General features: G+C 50.1%; 1 protein-coding gene across 11 annotated transcripts in view; it reads left to right on the top strand.

The window, feature by feature from the left end:
* TIAM1 (TIAM Rac1 associated GEF 1) overlaps positions 1-18,812 on the top strand; it is a 155,789-nt gene that overhangs the window by 74,545 nt on the left and 62,432 nt on the right. For all 11 annotated transcript variants that reach the window (XM_084538657.1, XM_084538672.1, XM_084538674.1 and 8 more), the window contains 3 exons: positions 527-1,506; positions 14,405-14,852; positions 16,398-16,570. In XM_084538657.1, coding sequence (XP_084394783.1) covers positions 538-1,506; positions 14,405-14,852; positions 16,398-16,570 — 1,590 coding nt within the window. In that variant the 5' untranslated portion in view covers positions 527-537. Of the gene's footprint in view, positions 1-526; positions 1,507-14,404; positions 14,853-16,397; positions 16,571-18,812 lie in introns of those variants that run through there.

The raw sequence follows: 18,812 nt of genomic DNA, 5'->3' as shown, positions 1-18,812 counted from the left end.
TTGTTCCAGAAATCAAACCTGTTATTACCTTGCTACCGAATAGTTGAGTTTGTACTTTGCTATTTGGTGCTTCAGCTTGTGGTTCCTAGCAAAATAAAAAAGTGAAATCTCAGATAAAGACATAGAGCCATCTACGTTTTGGCATCTCGTTACCTACAGATGACCACAATTGTTTATCTGCACGGTGATTTTTTGAATTTGTAGTGTTTGCTAGTATTGCGGAGGGTTAGCTGATATCAATAACCAAGTGAGCGTGTGCCAAGCGGGGTTTGGAAGCGTACTTTCTGATAAACCAGCTCGAGTTCACACCAATCTTCAAGGTTTAGTCTTTCCCTTTAGTACAGTCCTTGTTCACCCCAGCGTAGCGATGGTCTGCCTTTTCGCTAAGTACTGATTTGTCCGATTTGTATCTCTAAGTTTGCTGCTATGGTTGCTAGCCCCCTGAATGACTTCTGTTGAATTAGCTAGCAGTGTTGAAGCAGGCCTTGCCTACTGTAACGGCCCTGCTCTTTCTCTTCCCTTGCAGACTGTGAAGCCATGGGAAACGCGGAAAGCCAGAGCGTAGAGCACGCCTTCTACGGAGACAAGCACGCCAGCCTGGGCCGCAAGCACACCTCGCGCTCGCTCCGCCTCTCCAACAAAGCCTCTCGGCGGACCCGGCACGCGTCCTCTGGGAAAATCATCCACAGGAACTCGGAAGTGAGCACCCGCTCCAGCAGCACCCCCAGCATCCCCCAGTCGCTGGCGGAGAACGGCCTGGAGCCCTTCGCCCAGGAGGCCGCCCTCGAGGACTTCGGCAGCCCCATCTGGGTGGACCGCGTGGACATGGGCCTGCGGCCCGTCTCCTACCACACCGACTCCTCCGTGACGCCCAGCGTGGACAGCAGCACCGTCCTCACCGCCGCCTCCGTCCACAGCATGCCCGGCTCGGAGGAGAGCCGGCTCTACGGGGACGAGCCGCCCTTCCTGGCTGAGGGCGACGGCAGGCCGCACCGCTACGCGCCCAACGGGACGGGCTTCATGGAGACGGCCAGCTTCAAGAAGAAGCGCTCCAAATCGGCCGACATCTGGCGCGAGGACAGCCTGGAGTTCTCGCTCTCGGACCTCAGCCAGGAGCACCTGACCAGCAACGAGGAGATCCTGGGCCTGGCCGAGGAGAAGGACGCCGAGGCGGCCCGGGGGACGGAGGCCGGCGGCGGCCCCCAGCAGCTGGTGGCCTGCCAGCGTGCCAACTCCATGAGCGAGCTGTACTCCCCCAAAACCCCCAGCGCCGCCGTCAACGGAGGCCCCCGCAATGCCTTCGGAGGCTACTGCCGGAATTTGGTGTCCGACATCCCGGGTGTCGGCGGCCATAAGACGGCGTCGGGCGCCGCCGAAGATGCGCCCTCCTACAGCAACTACAACACGCTGCCCTGCAGGAAGTCCCACTGCCTGTCCGAAGGGGCCACCAACCCGCAGCTCAGCCACAGCAACAGCATGCAGGGCAGGAGGGCGAAAACTACTCAGGTAAGGCTCCTCTGTTCTCCGTGAAGTGGAAGCGTGCGGCATTTGCTAGGCTGTTCCTTTTCCAGGCTCTGCTTTCATCCAACACCCCCTTTCCAGGAAGGGGCAACAGACGGAGGGGACTGTGTCCAGGCAGGAGCTGAGCTGGTTTCAGGAGGTGGCTCGATCACGCCAGCTCTCCCTTGCTTCTCTGCAGCTCTGCACTGGGGCCTTTTGCACTCTGTGCAGGCTCAGGAGAAGCTAAATCTGTGTTTGCCACTAAAGATTTTCCTCTGTGTTTTACAGCGCTGACGGTGCCTTTTTTTTTTTCAGAGTAGCTTTTTTTTCAGATCACACTGCTCGTGGAGCTCACACACGTCGTTTCTCCTCTCTGTGCCCTCCCTACCCCGTCTCCCCTCCTTCATGCATGCATGCACGCACGCACTCCTCAGCTCTTAGGGCTGGGAGCAAAGGAGAAACCTGTGAGTGTCTCCCCCCCCTTCCACCATAAACGCTCACTGAGCTGAAATTTCACTCTTCTCATTACCCGGCCTTCTCAGCTGTGCAAAGCATCACCCAGAAACATTGCTCTCCCCTTGGAGGAGGCTGCCAGTCCTGCAAGCTGCTGTGCTCACCCGCTGTAGACTGAAAAATGAGGGGGTGTATGTGGAGAAGATGCTGCTTCTCCTAGGCAGGGAGAGCATCCCTGTGACCTTTACTCTGGCGGCTGCCGTGGGGGCTGTCTCGTGTTTTGCCCTGCTTTCCTTGGCTGTGTTCAGCCTGGTCGAGTCCCACAGTGCTGCCTGCTGTTGCACACAGCAGTTCTGCTCACCCCAAGGGGCAGACTGCTCCCAGAGGGGTTGGGAAAAAAGGCTGCGACCCCCGTCCACCTGGACAAGTCACGTGGAGCAGCCGCTTTGCGGGAATACTGCGCTCTTTTTGAGTGTTTGGCTGCTGCTAAATATAAAAATGACATGCCGAAACAGATGCTGCAGCGTCCCACGACAGCAGCTTTGTACTTCCAAATCAGCTCTTTTATTTTTTTTGGAGGTGTTTTTTCCAGCGTGAGTGCAGGGGCCCTTTGGTGCTCCATCAAGGCAGCGCAGGATAAAAAGCAGGAGGAGAACAACAACAAAAGGAAGACGTTGTTTGGAAGCCCTGAACGTCACGTCACAGCTTTCATGAAGATTGCTGGGTGCAACTGCTGCCTCCAGCCCTCTTTCAAGTGTGTTTGAGGAAAAAGAGAGCAGTGTTGCTTGTATGTAGTGAAACACTTATTTTCCTTCTTGGTGGCTTTCCTGCCATTAAGAAGCTTCCTCTGAGAAGCTCAGTGAAAGTCTGGGATTTGCATGCTGTTTTGTGAGGCCTCGGCTGTGCCCAGGGAAATCACTGCAGGCTGGTTGCTCTAGGTGCAGCTCCTCAGCCCGGAGACGGTGGCTGTGAGGAGTCTCGGCAGTGGTCATTACCACAAATAAAATCAACAAAATTAAAGCTTTGGAAAGGTGAAAATTCCTTCCAAGTCTTTAATCCTAGCAGCGCAGAGTAAGTATAAGATGCTTGTCAGCAGTGAAGTCGTTCTAGCCCAAACCTACCTTTAGCGAGCGCAGGGAAATGACTGTCATTAAGGGCTTGATAAACAGAGGGAAAAGGAAGTGCAGATTTGCACGCAAAATCAAAGGACGAGTTCCTCGGTGAACCTGATTGTGGTGGCTTTGGGTAGGGTGAGAGGAGGGCAACCAGCAACCTGTCCTTGTGCCAGGTCCCCACTCGGAAAACATCCACTCAGCTTTTCGTGACACCGCTGGTGTTGAGAGGGCGACGGCTCCCCTGGCCTGCAGGTGGGAAGCTGAGGCACAGCTCTGATGGCCTGGCTGTGCCAGCGGGTATTTGGGCACAGCGCAGGGAATTGGGTTTCTCTCTGCCCTGCCCGGGCTTCCAACGCTTCCTCAATGGGCTTCATGCTTTTGATGCCGCCTTCCAGCATTGCCCCAGCCCTCCTGCTGTAAACGATTTTGTGCTTTAAAAACAATTTAGTGGACTGAGGCAAAACCTTCCTGTTATTTCCAGCATTTTGACCTGCCTCCCTCCACCCCACAAAATACTAGGTATGTTTTTAGGGCCAGAAGGACACTGCACAAAGGTGACCTGGGGCCAAATGTGCTGTGGTGTGGACAGTCAGCTCTCTGTCTTGGCCTCCAGGCCAGTGACCTGTCATTGCTCCTGTGGTATTTCGAAGTGCAGCGGTCACTCCCTTCTTCAGAGTCACTTAATTGAGCCTCCTAGCCAGGTTTATGGCCTGGGCACTGTTGCCCAACCTCACAAGAATTCAGGTTTTTAATTGCCAGTGGGTTGTTTTTTTTTTTTTTTTTCTCCCAGTTTTTGGAAAGTCACAGGTGGGATAATTGCATGATTTTTCAGTCTAACCTGCCCTGGTGCTAGGAGTGCTAGCAGGTCCTGGTGGCCGCTTGTAGGTACATTTTGGGAGGTGCCAACAAGGTCCAACAAGAGCAGAAGATGCCGAGCACAGGGTGAGTCTGATACCACAGCGATGTTTGATTCCTGGATCCATCCGATGTCACCTGCCCGTTCAGCTATATGTACATCACCGTATTTTCCGTGACAGCTAAATGTTGTGTGACAGGTACCAGTAGCTTCTCAGTTTTGCTGGCCAGTGCTGCTGGAAGGCAACCCCGCGACTGCATCACAGAAAGGAGGTGCTGTGATCAGAGCCGTATGGATTTTGGTATAATGCCTTATCCATCGGTTCTTTACAAGTACATGGTTTACATTAAAGGAAGAAAAAGAAAAAAGACAATTTCTTCCTTCCAAATTTAAACCTTAAATTGAGCTGTGGGAGTCACTTTCCACTAATTGAGAAGGAAAGCCTTTTAATGCTGGAGAGGCGATTAGATGCAGCGTGCGTGAGCGATTAATATTCACCGGGTGGCTCTGGGGCACCCACGCAGTTCTGCTTTTCGTAACATTTTAACATTCAGGGTTCGGATCTGCCGAAGCGAGGCTTCCCGGAGAGCTCTGCTGGGATCCTGCTCGGCTTTTGGAGCCGATGGGATGTAGGTGGAAAGAGCTTAATTGGCTGACATTTTCACCCGTTTTTGCTTGAAGGGAGGCAAAGTCCTGTTGGATACAGCTTGTTCTGGCTGTGGGCTGTGAGATCCCCGGGATCCTACAGTCTGCTCGTCGGGATCCAGATTTTTTGTGACGAGGCTCTGCTGTGTCCTGCTGAACATCTGCCTGCTGGAGACGCCCTCCTCCTTCTGGAGGGTGTTCCGAGAGAAATGTAACCTCGTGCTCCCCTCCCGTTAAGAGCCCTAATTAAAGTCTTGTTGGGGGAATTTAGGGGAAGGGAAGCCTTGAGATAAGGTTTTGTGCCACTTCCAAGCCCATCGTGCCACCTACTTACTCCACGTTCCCCTCTGTGGACAATTTCTGGCTGCTCTTTCCTCTTGACCATTGAACGGGGGTATCCAGCCTTGCACAGGGCATGAGCTTCCTTCAACATTTCGGACTCTGCTGGGAGTACAGCCCGGTGAAGGCATCTCCTGGTGGCAGTTGCCACCAAAGCCTGAGACCTCCTTGGGCTTTCAGCACTGGTGTTTGCTTTGCAGTTGACCCGTTGGGAGTAGACCTTAGTAGGTCTGAAGCTACAGGTCTTTCCTGGGGGGAGTGGTGGTGTTTTACGAGCACGTTGTGTCTTTTGTGTGCACTAAAATCCAAACAGACCTGGTGGCCAAAGCATTTCTGCTTGCTGGACCGCTTTATGCCCGAGAAGGCTGGCCGTGGTCCTCACCGAGCTTTAGAGCCCAGCTTGGCGTCTCCTGTGCAGAGCTCAGCTGCAGCGTTAGCAGTACCATGGTGCAGTCCAGGTTTTTCACATAACTCCTGAGAAGGACCAGAAAGACGTTCTTCAGCTCTGCAGGGAAAGCAAATGTTCTTCACAATGTCTTCGGGCCAGCCTTTGTTGTGAGCTGGACAGGGGGAGAGGGAGCAAACTTCCCTTCTGACTTGGAAACCGCGAGCTTTTCAGTGCCAGCCCGATTATCTCCTTGGTGCACTAAATCCCCTCCCTTTTAAAGATTTTCATTTTTGTTACTATTTTTAGGCCTCTGGAGGTAACCTGGAGGAACTTGGGCTATCATGCCTTAAAAAAAAAAATGTATAAAAAGTTTTGCAGAATATGCAGGGGATGAAAACAAGGCTTGTGTGGGAATTAGATCAGGATGTAGACAGAAACCAATCTAAAAATAATTCAGGGTATCTTTCCAGTTGATTTTTTTTTTTTTTTTTTTTACCATCTCAGGGAGTTTTATGACAGGTTATAGTGTTTCATTGTGTTCTGCAGGATGGCCAAACTCCAGAGAGCTGATACTTTTTGGTGTAAGTTGTGTCTTCACAAATGGTTTTGTGGCACGGAGGGTGTAGCCTCGAAATGTAAAAGGACCCCACTGGGTCACGCTCTGTCCAGCCCTGTATCTTGCTCCCCAACACCAAGTGCTCGGAATAGGAAAGAAAGAAACCGGGAGAGTGCAGAGTGAACTTTCCTTGAGGGCATTCTTCCTGATCCCGGAAAATTAGCAATTGGAGGCTTCCTGAGTGAGGACCGCATCCAAGGCTGTCAGATTGACCTGTCCCCCATGACTTCTCTTCTTCTGAAATCATTTTCTGCTTTTGGCTCCCCCCGCATCCTGTTCGCTCTCTACATAACACCAGTGACCTTACGGCCTCCTGTTACAGCCCCCCTTGGTCGTGGCTTTCCCAAACAGAGCATCTCCAGCAGCTCTGCTCCAATGAAAGCAATTCCGTCCGTTTCAGTCTGGAGTTGGGAGAAGACAGCCATTTTCAATGTAAATATGATTCTTAATCAGATTGACCCAAATAATTTAATCGTAGTCATTTGGCTCCAGATGGAGCCAAAGGCAGCCAGTCCGACTGCGGCAAAGTCATGTATCAGTAAATTATAATTAACAGCACGCCGTTTAATAGGTGCCTAAAAGTAAGATGTTGCTGTTTCTCTGTTGCAGCCTGCGTCCTGCTGTTTCCAGCCGCTGTTTGCACGGTCCCGTGGTGCTTTCCAGCCTGAGGTGGTGGCAGTGAGGTCTCAGATACAGCCTGAACTCCCCTCCAAATCCCCAAAAGCCAGAGGTCCTCGAGTCAGACGGTCAGGCTCAGGTGATATAGGGGCTGAATCCCACCCGAGAGCACTGGTCAGCCAGTAACTATGCTGAGCCCCCTGGCAAACAGGCAGCAACCCCGTGTGTGGGGCACGCAGCAGCCCGTGCTGGAGTTCTCAGTGCCTCCAAACAACCAGAGCCATTTGGCTCCACCACATGGGCCCTTTGCAGCCTGGCTAACTGGAAACGCCTCCAGCTTGGGCTGGAAAGCGTGAACAGAAGGCTTCAGGGCTGCCCTGCCGTTCCCAGCTGGGTGACGTTCGAGCAGGTATTGCCTGCTCAGGAGATTTTAAAGCCAGCAGCAGGCACTCCCTCGGAGCACGCAACCCTGCCCCGGTACTGTCAAGGAAAGGAGCATGTGAAAAGGAGTGCTACGGTCTCTGTTGGCAAATATTTTGATACTCTTTCGAAGATCTTAATTTGTTTTTCTTTCTCGGCTCTTGGTCTGGAGCCAGTGGAAAGCAAATTAGCAGTCCTGATATCTGATCCAGCTCCATTCAGTCGTCTTTTTTTTTTTTTTAAACAGTGGGAATTTGTCATTTAAACATTTGAAGTGCTTGTAGCCCTGGCTGTAATTGTACTCTCTGCAAAACTGTATGTGCTGCATGTTTTTAGTTTCGAGTACTTTCCACTCGAAAATCACAGACAGGTTGCCCCAGCTGCCTGCTTGCTGGGCTGTGCTTACTTAGATGGATGCAATTTGCAGCAGCGATCCTTTCCAGTGAAGTGCTTCACTGAAACCTCTCTTTTCAGAGTGCTCCAGCGTGTGATCCTGGGACTGGTCGCCATCCCAGGCGGCAGGCATTTCCCTGCTCCCCTCAGCTACTTGGCTGTTCAGGTGAACACCTCCTGGATGACAGGCTTTGATTTCGAGTTGCTGTTCTAGCAGCTCTCCCTCCTTCCCACTTCTCCCCCCTCTGCTGCATTTTGCAGGAAGAATTGCCTCTCCTTGGCACCGAGTGAACACAAAGTAACCTAACCCCGTATTTTACTTCGAGGATTTTGGCTAGGCATGTGGCCATTTATTTCACTCGAGCACTTTTAGGCTGCTTGCATTAGTTTACGGTTAGCGCAGTTCCTCCAGAAACTTTCTTCATCTGGGTGGTCCACTGGGATGAAAGCAAGGTGAGTTTTGGGGGGTCCTCAGCACAGCGTTTGGGAACAGAGGGATTAAGCACCGTGATGCTCAAAAGCCATGAGGCTTCCTCCCACTGTGGGGTGATGGAAAGCGGGCTTCCACCCCGAACCCACGCAGGTGTCAGGAGCTGCGCTGCAAGGTTTTGCGTGCAGGGACCACACTGCAAGAGGCTTTGCTGTGTTATGGCTGGATTCTCATTCATGGTATTAACTGCTTTATAACAGGCAGTGCTAAAGCCAGGCAAAAGCTGTTTTGCTCAGGTCCCGTGGCAGTGCTTCGTGCCGTTTCCTGCTAAGGGGGCGGCCTTCCCTTAACTGCGCATTATCTCACAGGCTTGGATTTCTCTCATGTTATTCAAAAGCAAAATGAAAACATCCTCCCCGTTCCCTGTCCCCAGCACTTTAGCTTTTAGAGATGTCAAACTCCCCCTCCAGTGATGGACAGGTTGCAGGGTGATGCCACGGCGTTGTCCTGAGTCGGTGAAGAGCCCTGCAGAGTACCTCAGAGAGAGCGGTGAAGTTGTGCCATGTCAGCCTAGGAGGTCAGTGAACCAAAAATGATCCCAACCCCCGTGTCGGAGGCACCAAGCTAATGCAATAGCTTAACATGGAGACAAGGAGCCATGTGTAATGCTGAGGTGATGGCCATATATCAGGCAGAGCTGCCTGCAGAGGAAATGGGGTTGACAGATGCTTGATGGATTGGATGCACACCCCCTTCCTGTATTTGAGTATCTGCTGGGTGCCATGTCTGCCTTTCCAAGAAAGACTTTCTTTTCTGTTCATTACTGCATTAGCAGTTATCACAATCCATCAGATGTACAGGGAATTAGTGGACACGGTACCGTGAGTTTGTAGCAGCCTGCAGAGCGGTGTTCCTCCAGACAGAGCAAGCCTTGGAGTCACTTCTGTGTTTCTCCATGGCAGCTTTCAAACCATTTCTCCCTCTCAGCTTTCAATGAAATTTATGATTTCTCTCTGCTTCATGTAATGTTTTGACTCTTTTCGAGACAGATAAGCCTGCTAGTGTATTTATTACCAGGTGTTCAAGTAAGTCTGGGGAAAGAAATTCATTTTGATTTGCAACAAATTGTACCTTAACTGAACACCTTAACCAACAAATGATGGTAGAGATAGCACTGAAAAGAAAGGAGAAGCAGTATCAGGACAATCTTCGTCTCTACAGGAGCTTTAAAGAGACAGCAGGCACATAAAAGCATGCAAACCAGCAGGCTGCTTACCCCTTCTATTTTCAATGCACTCGGTGGTGCTTGCATAACTAGCAGCCAGACAGGTTGTGTGCAATGCCAGGGTGCTGCTGCATGTCAGCACCTCGGTGCTCTGTTGCTCAACAGGACAGGGAACAGACAGTTTGTGTCCTCTTGGAGGGAGCCCTCTCCAAGAAAATCAGTCGCCTTGTACTACCCAGGACTTTCAATCTAATGGGTAAGTTAGGAGGAATTATTATCCACATCAGGAACTCTTTATATTAATGTTGTAAGAGTCTTCCCACTAAATCAGTCCAATGTGCCTGAAGTGTCCGTGAATCTGCTGCCAGTTAAGCAGGAGAAAGTGATTCACAAAGCCATATTAATGGTCTGTGTCACAGTGCTGTTGGTGGGAAGCTCACTAAGTGCCTTCCTACTGGAAGCACCCTCTCAACGAGTCCAGTCATCATCCAGAGCTGGGCAAGGCTTATCCCACCCAGGGCTCTCTTCCCAGCTGAGGCCACAACCAAATGTCCTCAAAGAGGGGACAAAGATGCTTGGAACCTGCCCCTCTGTGCGAGAAAAAAACATATAAGCACTGCTAATATTTTCACTGTTATTTTACCCAACTGATTTATCAGTTAAATTGCTCTCTGCGTTTGATGGGGCTGTGATAATTCTACCTCATTCGGCTCGAATGCTGCCGGGGCTGTTTTGGCCTTGTTGCTGGACCTCGCTGCCGTGCTAGTGACAACGACAGCATTCAGCCTGTCTCTGGTTCGTGATTCAGTGTGGCATCTCCTGGCGTAGGGCACCCACCTTTTCCTCCTCTTTCCCTCGGTTGCTGTCTGCTGCACCTCTTTTTCTAGGTTTGGGCCATTACATGCAGTGTGATAGCATGTCTGTGAGAAATGGTACCCCTGCTCCATCTCTTCACCTGCTGTGGGGTTGCGGGATCCCAGTGGACGCTGTGCCACTGCTCACTGCCTCCCCGCTGAGGCACCTGCACAGGGCAGCACGGTCACTAGATCCTGGTTAGTTCCCTTCTGCAGCCTTAATGCTACTTTCTGCCCGCTTCCCGTGGAGCAGCCTCCTGCCAGCAGGACAAAGCCCCTGTGTATTCAGTTTGCCATCCTCGCGGACTGAGACCTGTTCTGTTCGCAGAAGCCCAGGAGCTGCCGTTCCCACGACTTCCCAGATCCCTCTGTCTCGGAGGAAATACACTTTCTTTTCTCTGCTGCATGTTTTCTACTCTGTGTGACCAATTTAATGATTTCCACCTCCCCCTTGCTGTGCCCTCTTGCCCTCCCCGGCCCAAAGCTAGGTAAACAGCAGTGGGAAGGCAACGCGGGGCAGCACAGATTTTAGTTCCACCCTTGTGTTTGGTTCCTGTGATAGTCTCTCTGGGCAAAAGTATTCCTCTGTGTGGAAACAGCTGTTTGCCAGGCTGAAAATACGAAACACAAGGTCTCTGCTGAGGTGCAAAATGTCGGATCCAATGTCCCGAATCTCACATGGAGTTGAATAATATAATTTTTTTTTACTTAGTGAAATGAAACGGAGCCCCTTGATGATAGAAGTTAGAAGTCCAGGGTAAACTGCTGGTGATTTGTTATATTCTGTGTGTAATGTCCGAATCTCCAGGCTTGAGAAATGTGCGTTCTGCCATCTCCAGCTGTCTCCCAGCTCCTGTGCTGTGCCTGGCGCACGCCGGTCTGCATCCTGCCGGAGCACAGCGGAGAGCCTGGGCAGGAGCCAGGGAGGTGAGCGATGAAGGCTGAGCCATGCCTTAGCTAACTGTCAGCCTCCAGGAGCTTGACCTGGGCACTCCTGTCGAGGAGTGAAATGCCTCTTTCGTTACAAGCCTCTGTGGCACATCCCATCATGGACCTGACACAGTGCTAAGTCTTCCTTGGAGGATATGTGGACATCGCCCATGGGCTCTTTGGGAGGCTGAGCAGGAAGCGTGAGTAATTTTCACATAGGTCTCGTGGAGGTGACACAGCGCTCGCTTTGTGTCTGGGCAGCAGCCTGGTGGCCGTGCCGGGAGGTCCAGACGGCTGAACCCCAAACCTTGGGGTCTGCATCCACGTCAGTCTCATGGGCAGGGCACCGTGCTGCTGGCATCCTTGCTGGAAAGTTCGGGGGAATAATCCTGTGCCCCCAGTGAGGGGCTGATCAAACCCGCTGTGGTTCGTTGCCAGTCTGGGGGGTGTTACCCGGTCAGCCTCAGCACATTTCTGCAGCAGCACAACACTGAACCTCTGCACTCTGTGCTGAACTCCTAACTGAATGCCCTTCAGTGTGCAGATCACAGCGCTGCGAGACGGCCACAGCAGATGCAAACCGCTCCTTGAGAGCTTTTCATAGCCTCCGATGAGAACTGGCTGACATTACAGCAGGAACCCAGAAGTCAAAGACCTGTGTAATGAATGCTTTTAACCCTACTAACCCGCAGACCAATCATCTCATACAGCAGGCTTCCTAAAGTGCTAATCTCCGTGAATGCTGCGTTTCATCATTCATGAGCACGAACAATATTAGCAGCCTGTACGTTTTGAACCGTTCTGCTGACCTCTGTGTAGCCAGACCCTCCTCCCACTGAAGGGCTTGAATCAGATGGCTACACATCTTTGATAACAGGGTATTGCAGAGAGGAAGGGGGAGCGCAGCAAGCACAGGAAGATTTGGGGCAGGACTGCAGCATTAGGCTGAAAATATCTTTCGACACATCCAACATACTGCTTTCATTGTGGTAACAATCATAAAGATTTTTGCAATATGTGCTAAAATTTAAGCTTATGAGCATATCTAACATTCACTCTGAGTTTTCCATCTTCCTATTTTTTCTACAAATAATAGGCTGTTATGCCCTTGCATCACTTACTGACGATGGTTCCCATGTACGGACAGGGAAACTGAGGCGACTGACGCCGTGTCTCATCAAGGTTACACAAGAAGGCTGTGTCATGCTGGGCTCCAGGAACCCTGAGAGCCTGCATTGCAGATCTCTGCTTAAACACCTCTGGGCACACCTCTGTTATTGAAAAAATTAACGGTATCTGCTAAAGAGCATCAACAAAGTTTTGCACATGCATTGGTGAGCAGTATTACAAGTCCCATCTCCTCTTCGTTGGTGGTGTTGGTCTGTTTTAGTGCCTTGTTACGGCTTTAAACCAAGTAATGCTAGTTAAAGCACGAGGTACGCTTCCTAAAAGTTAACATTGGATGAAATTTTGGAATCAGCTCTGTACTTTTTATACCACACGGATACAATAATTCCGAGACAGATTGTATATTTATTAAGTCATTTACCTAAAATAAAAATCTCAAAACCCTCAAATAATGTTTGTTGCCACAGTTACATGCCGTTCCCTGCAGCATGCAGGCTTGTTTATGCTATATGAGTGACGCACGTTTTCCATTTCAAAAAATACCAGAGGAACAAGGCTCCAGAAACCAAATGCAAAAGGCAGTCGCGTTATCTGACTAACCATCCCGGTAAGCAGGGGGCATCTGGATCTCTCTGTTGTTACACCGATATGGCTGTGCTGGCAGAGGGGGCATTGCTGGAGGTGTATGGGTGTGGAGCACCTGTGCCAGCCCTGGCTCCTCAGCTCCGGGCTCTCACACGGGGTGCTGCCATCGGAAGTTGCACCACCCGGCTTTTTGCGATGGGGTGCACAAATCCACTCGCGGCAGTGTTTTGTAATCTCTGGTTTCTGAGCAGCACCCGTTTCCCTCTCCAGATAGCCCTCGTTTGCAGCGCTGCAAGGAATGGGAAGGTAATTGGCTTCCAAAAAACAAGTGTTTTGGAACAGCAGGACAAAATGTTTGTGGAAACTGCTCTGTACGGGCAGCTGACTGCGCTTACGGGAAGCCCTGCTCAACTCATTCACTTGCCGTGGGAGGGGAGGAACGTTGGCCTGTCCAGAACAGCTTGTCTATCACCATGTGTTGCATTAAATAACCAGGGTGACTGGGATAACTGTGCTCATTGAGTGGGGAAGGAAGTGGTTATTCTTCCAGCTGGATTCCAGGTCTCCCTGGAGAGGTGGTGTTTATAAAGAACTAGCCCATCCGTTACAAATTAATGCCGTGTAAGTTAGTCAAATTCAGAAACACCCCTCCCCTCCCCCTGGAGTTTCCTCATCCAGCTCCTGCTCCACGGGAGAAAGATTTCGGAGTTTGGTGGAGGATTTCTTGGTTTCTGCAGAGCTGCTCTTGGATCCGTCGAAGACTTCTGCTCAAGTCAACACCTATAAGTTTGTTTTCTCTCGAGTTAAATAACTCAATCTGCCACCTCTTTGCAGAGTCTCCCTATTTTTTTTTCATTTTGTTTTGTTTTTAACTTGTAAATCGAGCACTAGCCTCTTTTGTAGGAGTGGTAGAGGCCGAAATTCCTGTTTTGGCTGTTTCCTACTTCGTTGTATTTTCTTCCCTGGGTCCCTCTTCTCCCGAATATCAACCATGGGATATTTGTCTCCATGTACAGGTCTTGGCCTTTATTCGTCCTCCTTCAAAAGCTGCCACAAATTGGGTACTGAGGTGGTAATAATTAGGCTACTGCTCTCAGCCTGGGCTGCTTGTCCCTTGGCTGCTGAACTGCCACAAGGTCCCTTAAAGTCCCCTTTTGGGCAATAGCCATGTTGCATGGGGCAAGCTAAGCCACCTGTGCACAGCTTTTCGAAACCCAAATTCAGTTGTGTCGCTTCCTTTGTTGCTCAAGACAATCCTGTTTGTGTCCCTTCTGCCTTCCAACTGCAAGCTCTGGGGGACCAGGAGCTGCCTTCTGGTGCGGCATTTTTGCAGGGTCTGTCACAACAGGGTCATTGCTCATCGTCAGGATTTGGGATGTAGAAATGAAACAGAAGTACTTGCAGATGCGTTAACTTATTAGGAGAGAAAAAAAAAAAAAAGGTACCTTTGTAGTTATATAATTTGGAAATGACAGCCTTAGGATGTCTAAAATGTATCTTCAGCTGTAGGTGTGACTGTCCAATGTCAATGTTTTCTCTTCAAAACGCGTGGGCTGACTGCTGCTTTGCTCGACGCCGCCAGTTTCTGCTGCCATCTGTCCTCCTTTTGGTAGACCTTTAGCGCTGCTGCCTTAGCCTGATGTGAACAAGTGGCGCCGCGTGGTGTGCTCCGAAACGCCGAGGCCCAAGAGGTGCTCCCTGCCATCGCGCCGCTGTGTTTGGTCTTCCTTAGGCTGTGCTCGAAGGTCTGCCCACCGTAACTTCTCTTCCAGGTGTTGGTCGTGAGGAGAAAGCTGTGAGGCACCTCCAGTGTGGCGAAGTGTGTTGTGACCTGCGAATTTCGGGTTCTGTTTGTGCCTCCACAAGGCACGTGGCTCTTCGCCTCATGCCATGTCTCTCTTGCACGCAGGACGTGAACGCAGGCGAGGGGAGCGAGTTCACCGACAGCGGCATCGAGGGGGCAGCCACCGATACCGACCTCCTGTCCAGGCGCTCCAATGCCACCAACTCCAGCTACTCGCCCACGGCCAGCCGGGCCTTCATCGGCAGCGACAGCGGGAGCAGCTCGACGGGCGATGGGCTTCGCCAGGGGGTGTACGAGAACTTCCGACGGGAGCTGGAGATGAGCACCACCAACAGCGAGAACCTGGAGGAGGCCGGCTCGGCCCTCAGCGACGAGCAGAGCAGCGGCACCCTCAGCTCCCCGGGGCAGTCCGACATCCTCCTGACGGCTGCCCAGGGCACGGTGCGGAAAGCCGGCGCCCTGGCGGTGAAAAACTTCCTGGTGCACAAGAAGAACAAGAAAGTGGAGTCGGCCACGCGCAGGAAGTGGAAGCACTACTGGGTTTCCCTGAAAGGTACGGAGCACATGAATGAGCACGTGTGTACTCAAACGGGCGTCCGCGTTGTATCCTGTGGGATGGGTATTGCAGCGGTGGAAGAAATCAGTAGCCTAACTCCTAAAAAAAGGCATCGTCAGCTTCAGTGTAATTAGTAGCAAGCACGAGGAAACAGTCCTGTTTTTTTCAGAGGAGTGTTTTATTTGGTAGCTGTTGACATGCTTACATTATGGCACGCGTGTATCAAAGACGCCTCCTCGGCTTCCCAGGCCACAAAGCCTGGTTGAAGTCCTGTCCTTCACGCAGAGCATTTGTGGTGCTAGTTTAAACCCAGAGATCATGGTATGGGCCAGCTCTTCGTGCAGTGGTTGGAGAAATTGGGGAGACAAAAGAGGAGCTGAGGTTGGAAGGCAGGGGAAGCCCTGCTCTCCTGGGAGCCGGCCCCATGGCAGGAAGGTCCTGCTGTGAGGGGCAGGCACACAAAGGGACATCTGGGAGGAGAAAGGGGAAGGATGAGCAGAGGGGCGATGTTGTTTTAAAGTGCTTTGACTCCAGTTGAGTGTTTGCTCCTTGGATTGCTGTGCCTTAATGATGTTAGTATTTAAAGGCAGCTTTGAAGTCACCAGCTGCTATTGTTTGGCTGCAAATAGTTTTGTGAGAGGCTGGGTAACAGGGCATCACTTAGCACCAAGAGGGCTGCTTCCAGTGGCAGAGAAACAATGTGCCAGTTTCAGCTTTAAACAATTGTGGATTAGGCTGGGAGGCTGGAGGGAGAGGAGACCCTACAGTTGCAGATTTGCTCTACCTTTTCATTTTTATTTATTTTTTTTTTTCCCAGGGAATTGTAAAGATTGTTTTGTAAAACCAGCAGGTTCTTTGCTGTCCTTGACTAAAATGCGTTTTTGTTTTTGGCTGCATCGCAGTGAGTCAGAGCTGAAATGTTACAATAAGGATTATTTTTTTTGTGTGTGTGTGTGTACGTCAGTCTTGCAGTGAGCACAGCTCATTCCAGTCCATTTTTCTTCCAGTTATTCATCTGCATACAGTAATTAAGCAGCCCGAGTTTTGCCTTCGAGGGACTGCGGTAAGCAGCAGCTGCAGGAGGCTGAGGCAGGGCGCTGAGGCTTGCCGGGGGCCTGGCTGCTCAGCAGGGCCAGCTCGCAGCCTGCATCTCCCTTTCGGTCTCCTCACGGGACAGCAAGGAGGTGGACAACCCCCTTAGAGGGATTTTTAACTACATTTCTCATCCAGGGCTGTATATGACTGCCCGTGACCTTCCTTGCTCACGTCTGCCACTGTTTTAGCAGTCGTGGGGCAAACAAAATGGCTCCTCTGGGGTTCAGGTGGATCCACCGCGAGGCTGGCGGTGTGAGGGGCCAGCTGGGCCGCTGCCGGTGCGCTCTGCTGCGGGGCTGACAGCCCGAACAGGCCCTGACAAATCCTCGCTCAGCCCCGCGACAGTTTGACGGATGGTTTACAGTCCCAAGTTTTAGCACTGAATAGATGCAGGGTGACTGTTGCATTTCAATGTGCTGCTTACTAATATCTGTTTGTCTCTTCTAGGATGCACGTTGTTTTTTTATGAGACCGACGGCAGATCTGGCATTGACCACAACAGCATCCCAAAGCACGCTGTCTGGGTGGAAAACAGCATCGTGCAAGCGGTACCTGAACACCCCAAGAAGGACTTTGTTTTCTGTCTCAGCAATTCCCTTGGGGACGCTTTCCTTTTCCAGGTTGGTTCAGGTCGAGCATTTTACATCGTTGTTTTCTTTTTCTCTCTCTCCTTCATCCCACAGACCAGGGAGGACATCTCAGCTCTGACTCAAATCAGTGGAAAAATCCTGCTGACTCCAGTAGGTCTGGGATTTTCCTCTGGCAGTGCAAGAGGAAGGACACAATAGATTCTGTAAAGGCCGGACAAGAGACCCAACACCACATGTGAATGAATCACTGTCAGATCTGCTGTTTTTATAGCCTGACAGGACCCTGTTTGTATAGATGGTCGGTGCAAAGTAAGAATTGAGAAAAAATCATACATCCCTGTAAAAATTGGGGAATTCTGCATTGTTTGGCAGCGTGGTTATAGACCACACACAGTTCAGGCCAGTTATCATCTAGGAAACAGAACAGTTCCTTAACTGCCGTCACATTTCTGTGTCTTGAAAGAGACATATGTTGAAGGTGGGACCTTGGAGAGAGACTCAGGGGGTTTACATGACCAAGAGGCTTTTTGAGCATGAGGGGGTGTTTGAAACTCCAGATGTGTTTTTCATTCCTGATGGCTGTGCAGGATCCAGTTGTTCCTTCTTCATGCAGACGTCAGGCAGCGTTGTGCTGATGTTTGACAGCACGCTGAATGGGAATGTTGGTTTGGTTTTGTTTTTAAATCAGAAAATAGAAATGTCTGACTTTCGTAGAGTAAGTATGCAGAACTCAGTATCAAAGACCAAGCATTAACTGATGTATTTCACTAAGAACAATTTTTCTTTTTGGTAACTAGATTTTCTTGAGCGATTTTTAGGGGGGGGCATTCCACTTTCTTATTGCAAGTTGTCACTAGTCAAGTTGTAATGCTCTTATTTGTAATTGCCAGCCTGTGTTGAGATGATGCCATTTCCTCATCTTTGGATTTAATGTTCTTAACTGGAGGGATCCCTTATTTATTCATTTCCATTTCCAGTGACTGTGAATGTAAAATTTCTTGCCTTCTTTAAGTAGAATTTCTCTGTTGTAGGATACGCCCTCCCGACATCACCCCACTGCATCCCAGACCAAATCTTTAAAATTACTCAACAGATCCTCTCAGCTGTCTTAAACAAGAGGCTAGATTCTTGAACTAGTGTAAAATAAAAATCCTTGCTGACTCAGGAGGTGATGCTAGCTTATGTATCAAAGAGAATGACTATCTGATTGCACACTGATTTTTTTTTTTAATTGTTTTTTCATTTTGTGGACTTGCTTCTCTGCTGCCTCAGTCTGATTCTTCCTTACCCAAGAGTAGAATCCTTCATTGTCCCTTTTTACTTCCTGCCTTTCTTGGAGAGGGTAAATGTTTTTTGCCATCTGGAGAGCTTCACCTAGGAAGTAAGCATGGTGTTTATGCTCTCGGTATGTATTGGAAATGCCATCAAACACCACCTCCTCCTGGTCTACTAATACAAGTTGTAAATTTTTTTCCTTGCTGTTTTCCAAGGAAAAACCGTAATTGTCATAAAAGTAATGCCGGTAGATGCAAAATAGTGAAAATGTCACATTCAGTACCTTTCTTTTGTGGCAACAGACAGCCTTCTTATTCATTAAAATCCCCGTGTCATTATGTCATGGGTAGATTTTTACATAGTTTTGTGGGAAAGAGCAAAAACGAACCTTTTCAAATGAAAAGCAATAATATAGATTGCCTTGTGGAATTTTTTTCTTGATGAGTCTGCTCTGTCGTGAAACCCATGCAACTCTAATGAAGCAGAAGCAGAAGAAGGGATGAATTTGGGGAGATCAGCCATAGTGGTGGAAATAAAGTGTGAGCGACGGTGCTGTAGGGCTTGCTCCGCTGTGCGCGGAGCAGCCAAAGCATGTGTGGCTGTTCAGCAGTGTTATTAACTACTAATGTCATACCCGTACATCCCCACAGGGCTGTAGTAGTGGTTGTGTTGAAGAGGCACCCCAGACTTGAACAAGACTCTTTCAGTTCTGTGCAGACTGTATAGTTCGGGAGAAAAATAGGGTTACTTTATGATGCGTACAGATATTGGACATCTTGTAACAAGCCTTCCCACTGCATTGCACCTAGAGACATCACATACCTCCTACACTATTATTCCTTGCTCAGTCAGTTCTCATCATGCCTACACAAATCCATTACTTGCAGATGTCACATGTATTTTCCAGGAGCTCGAGCAACTTGTGACACCACATACTTGTGTATCAGATGTTTGCAGCTTGTTGATGTGGTCTGTTCCGTTGAGAAGCAGTGATTCC

The sequence above is a fragment of the Aythya ferina genome, assembly GCF_964211825.1.
Source record: "Aythya ferina genome assembly, chromosome: 1".
In the NCBI taxonomy this organism is placed as follows: domain Eukaryota; kingdom Metazoa; phylum Chordata; class Aves; order Anseriformes; family Anatidae; genus Aythya; species Aythya ferina.
This window is presented reverse-complemented; position numbering and strand designations above follow the sequence as displayed.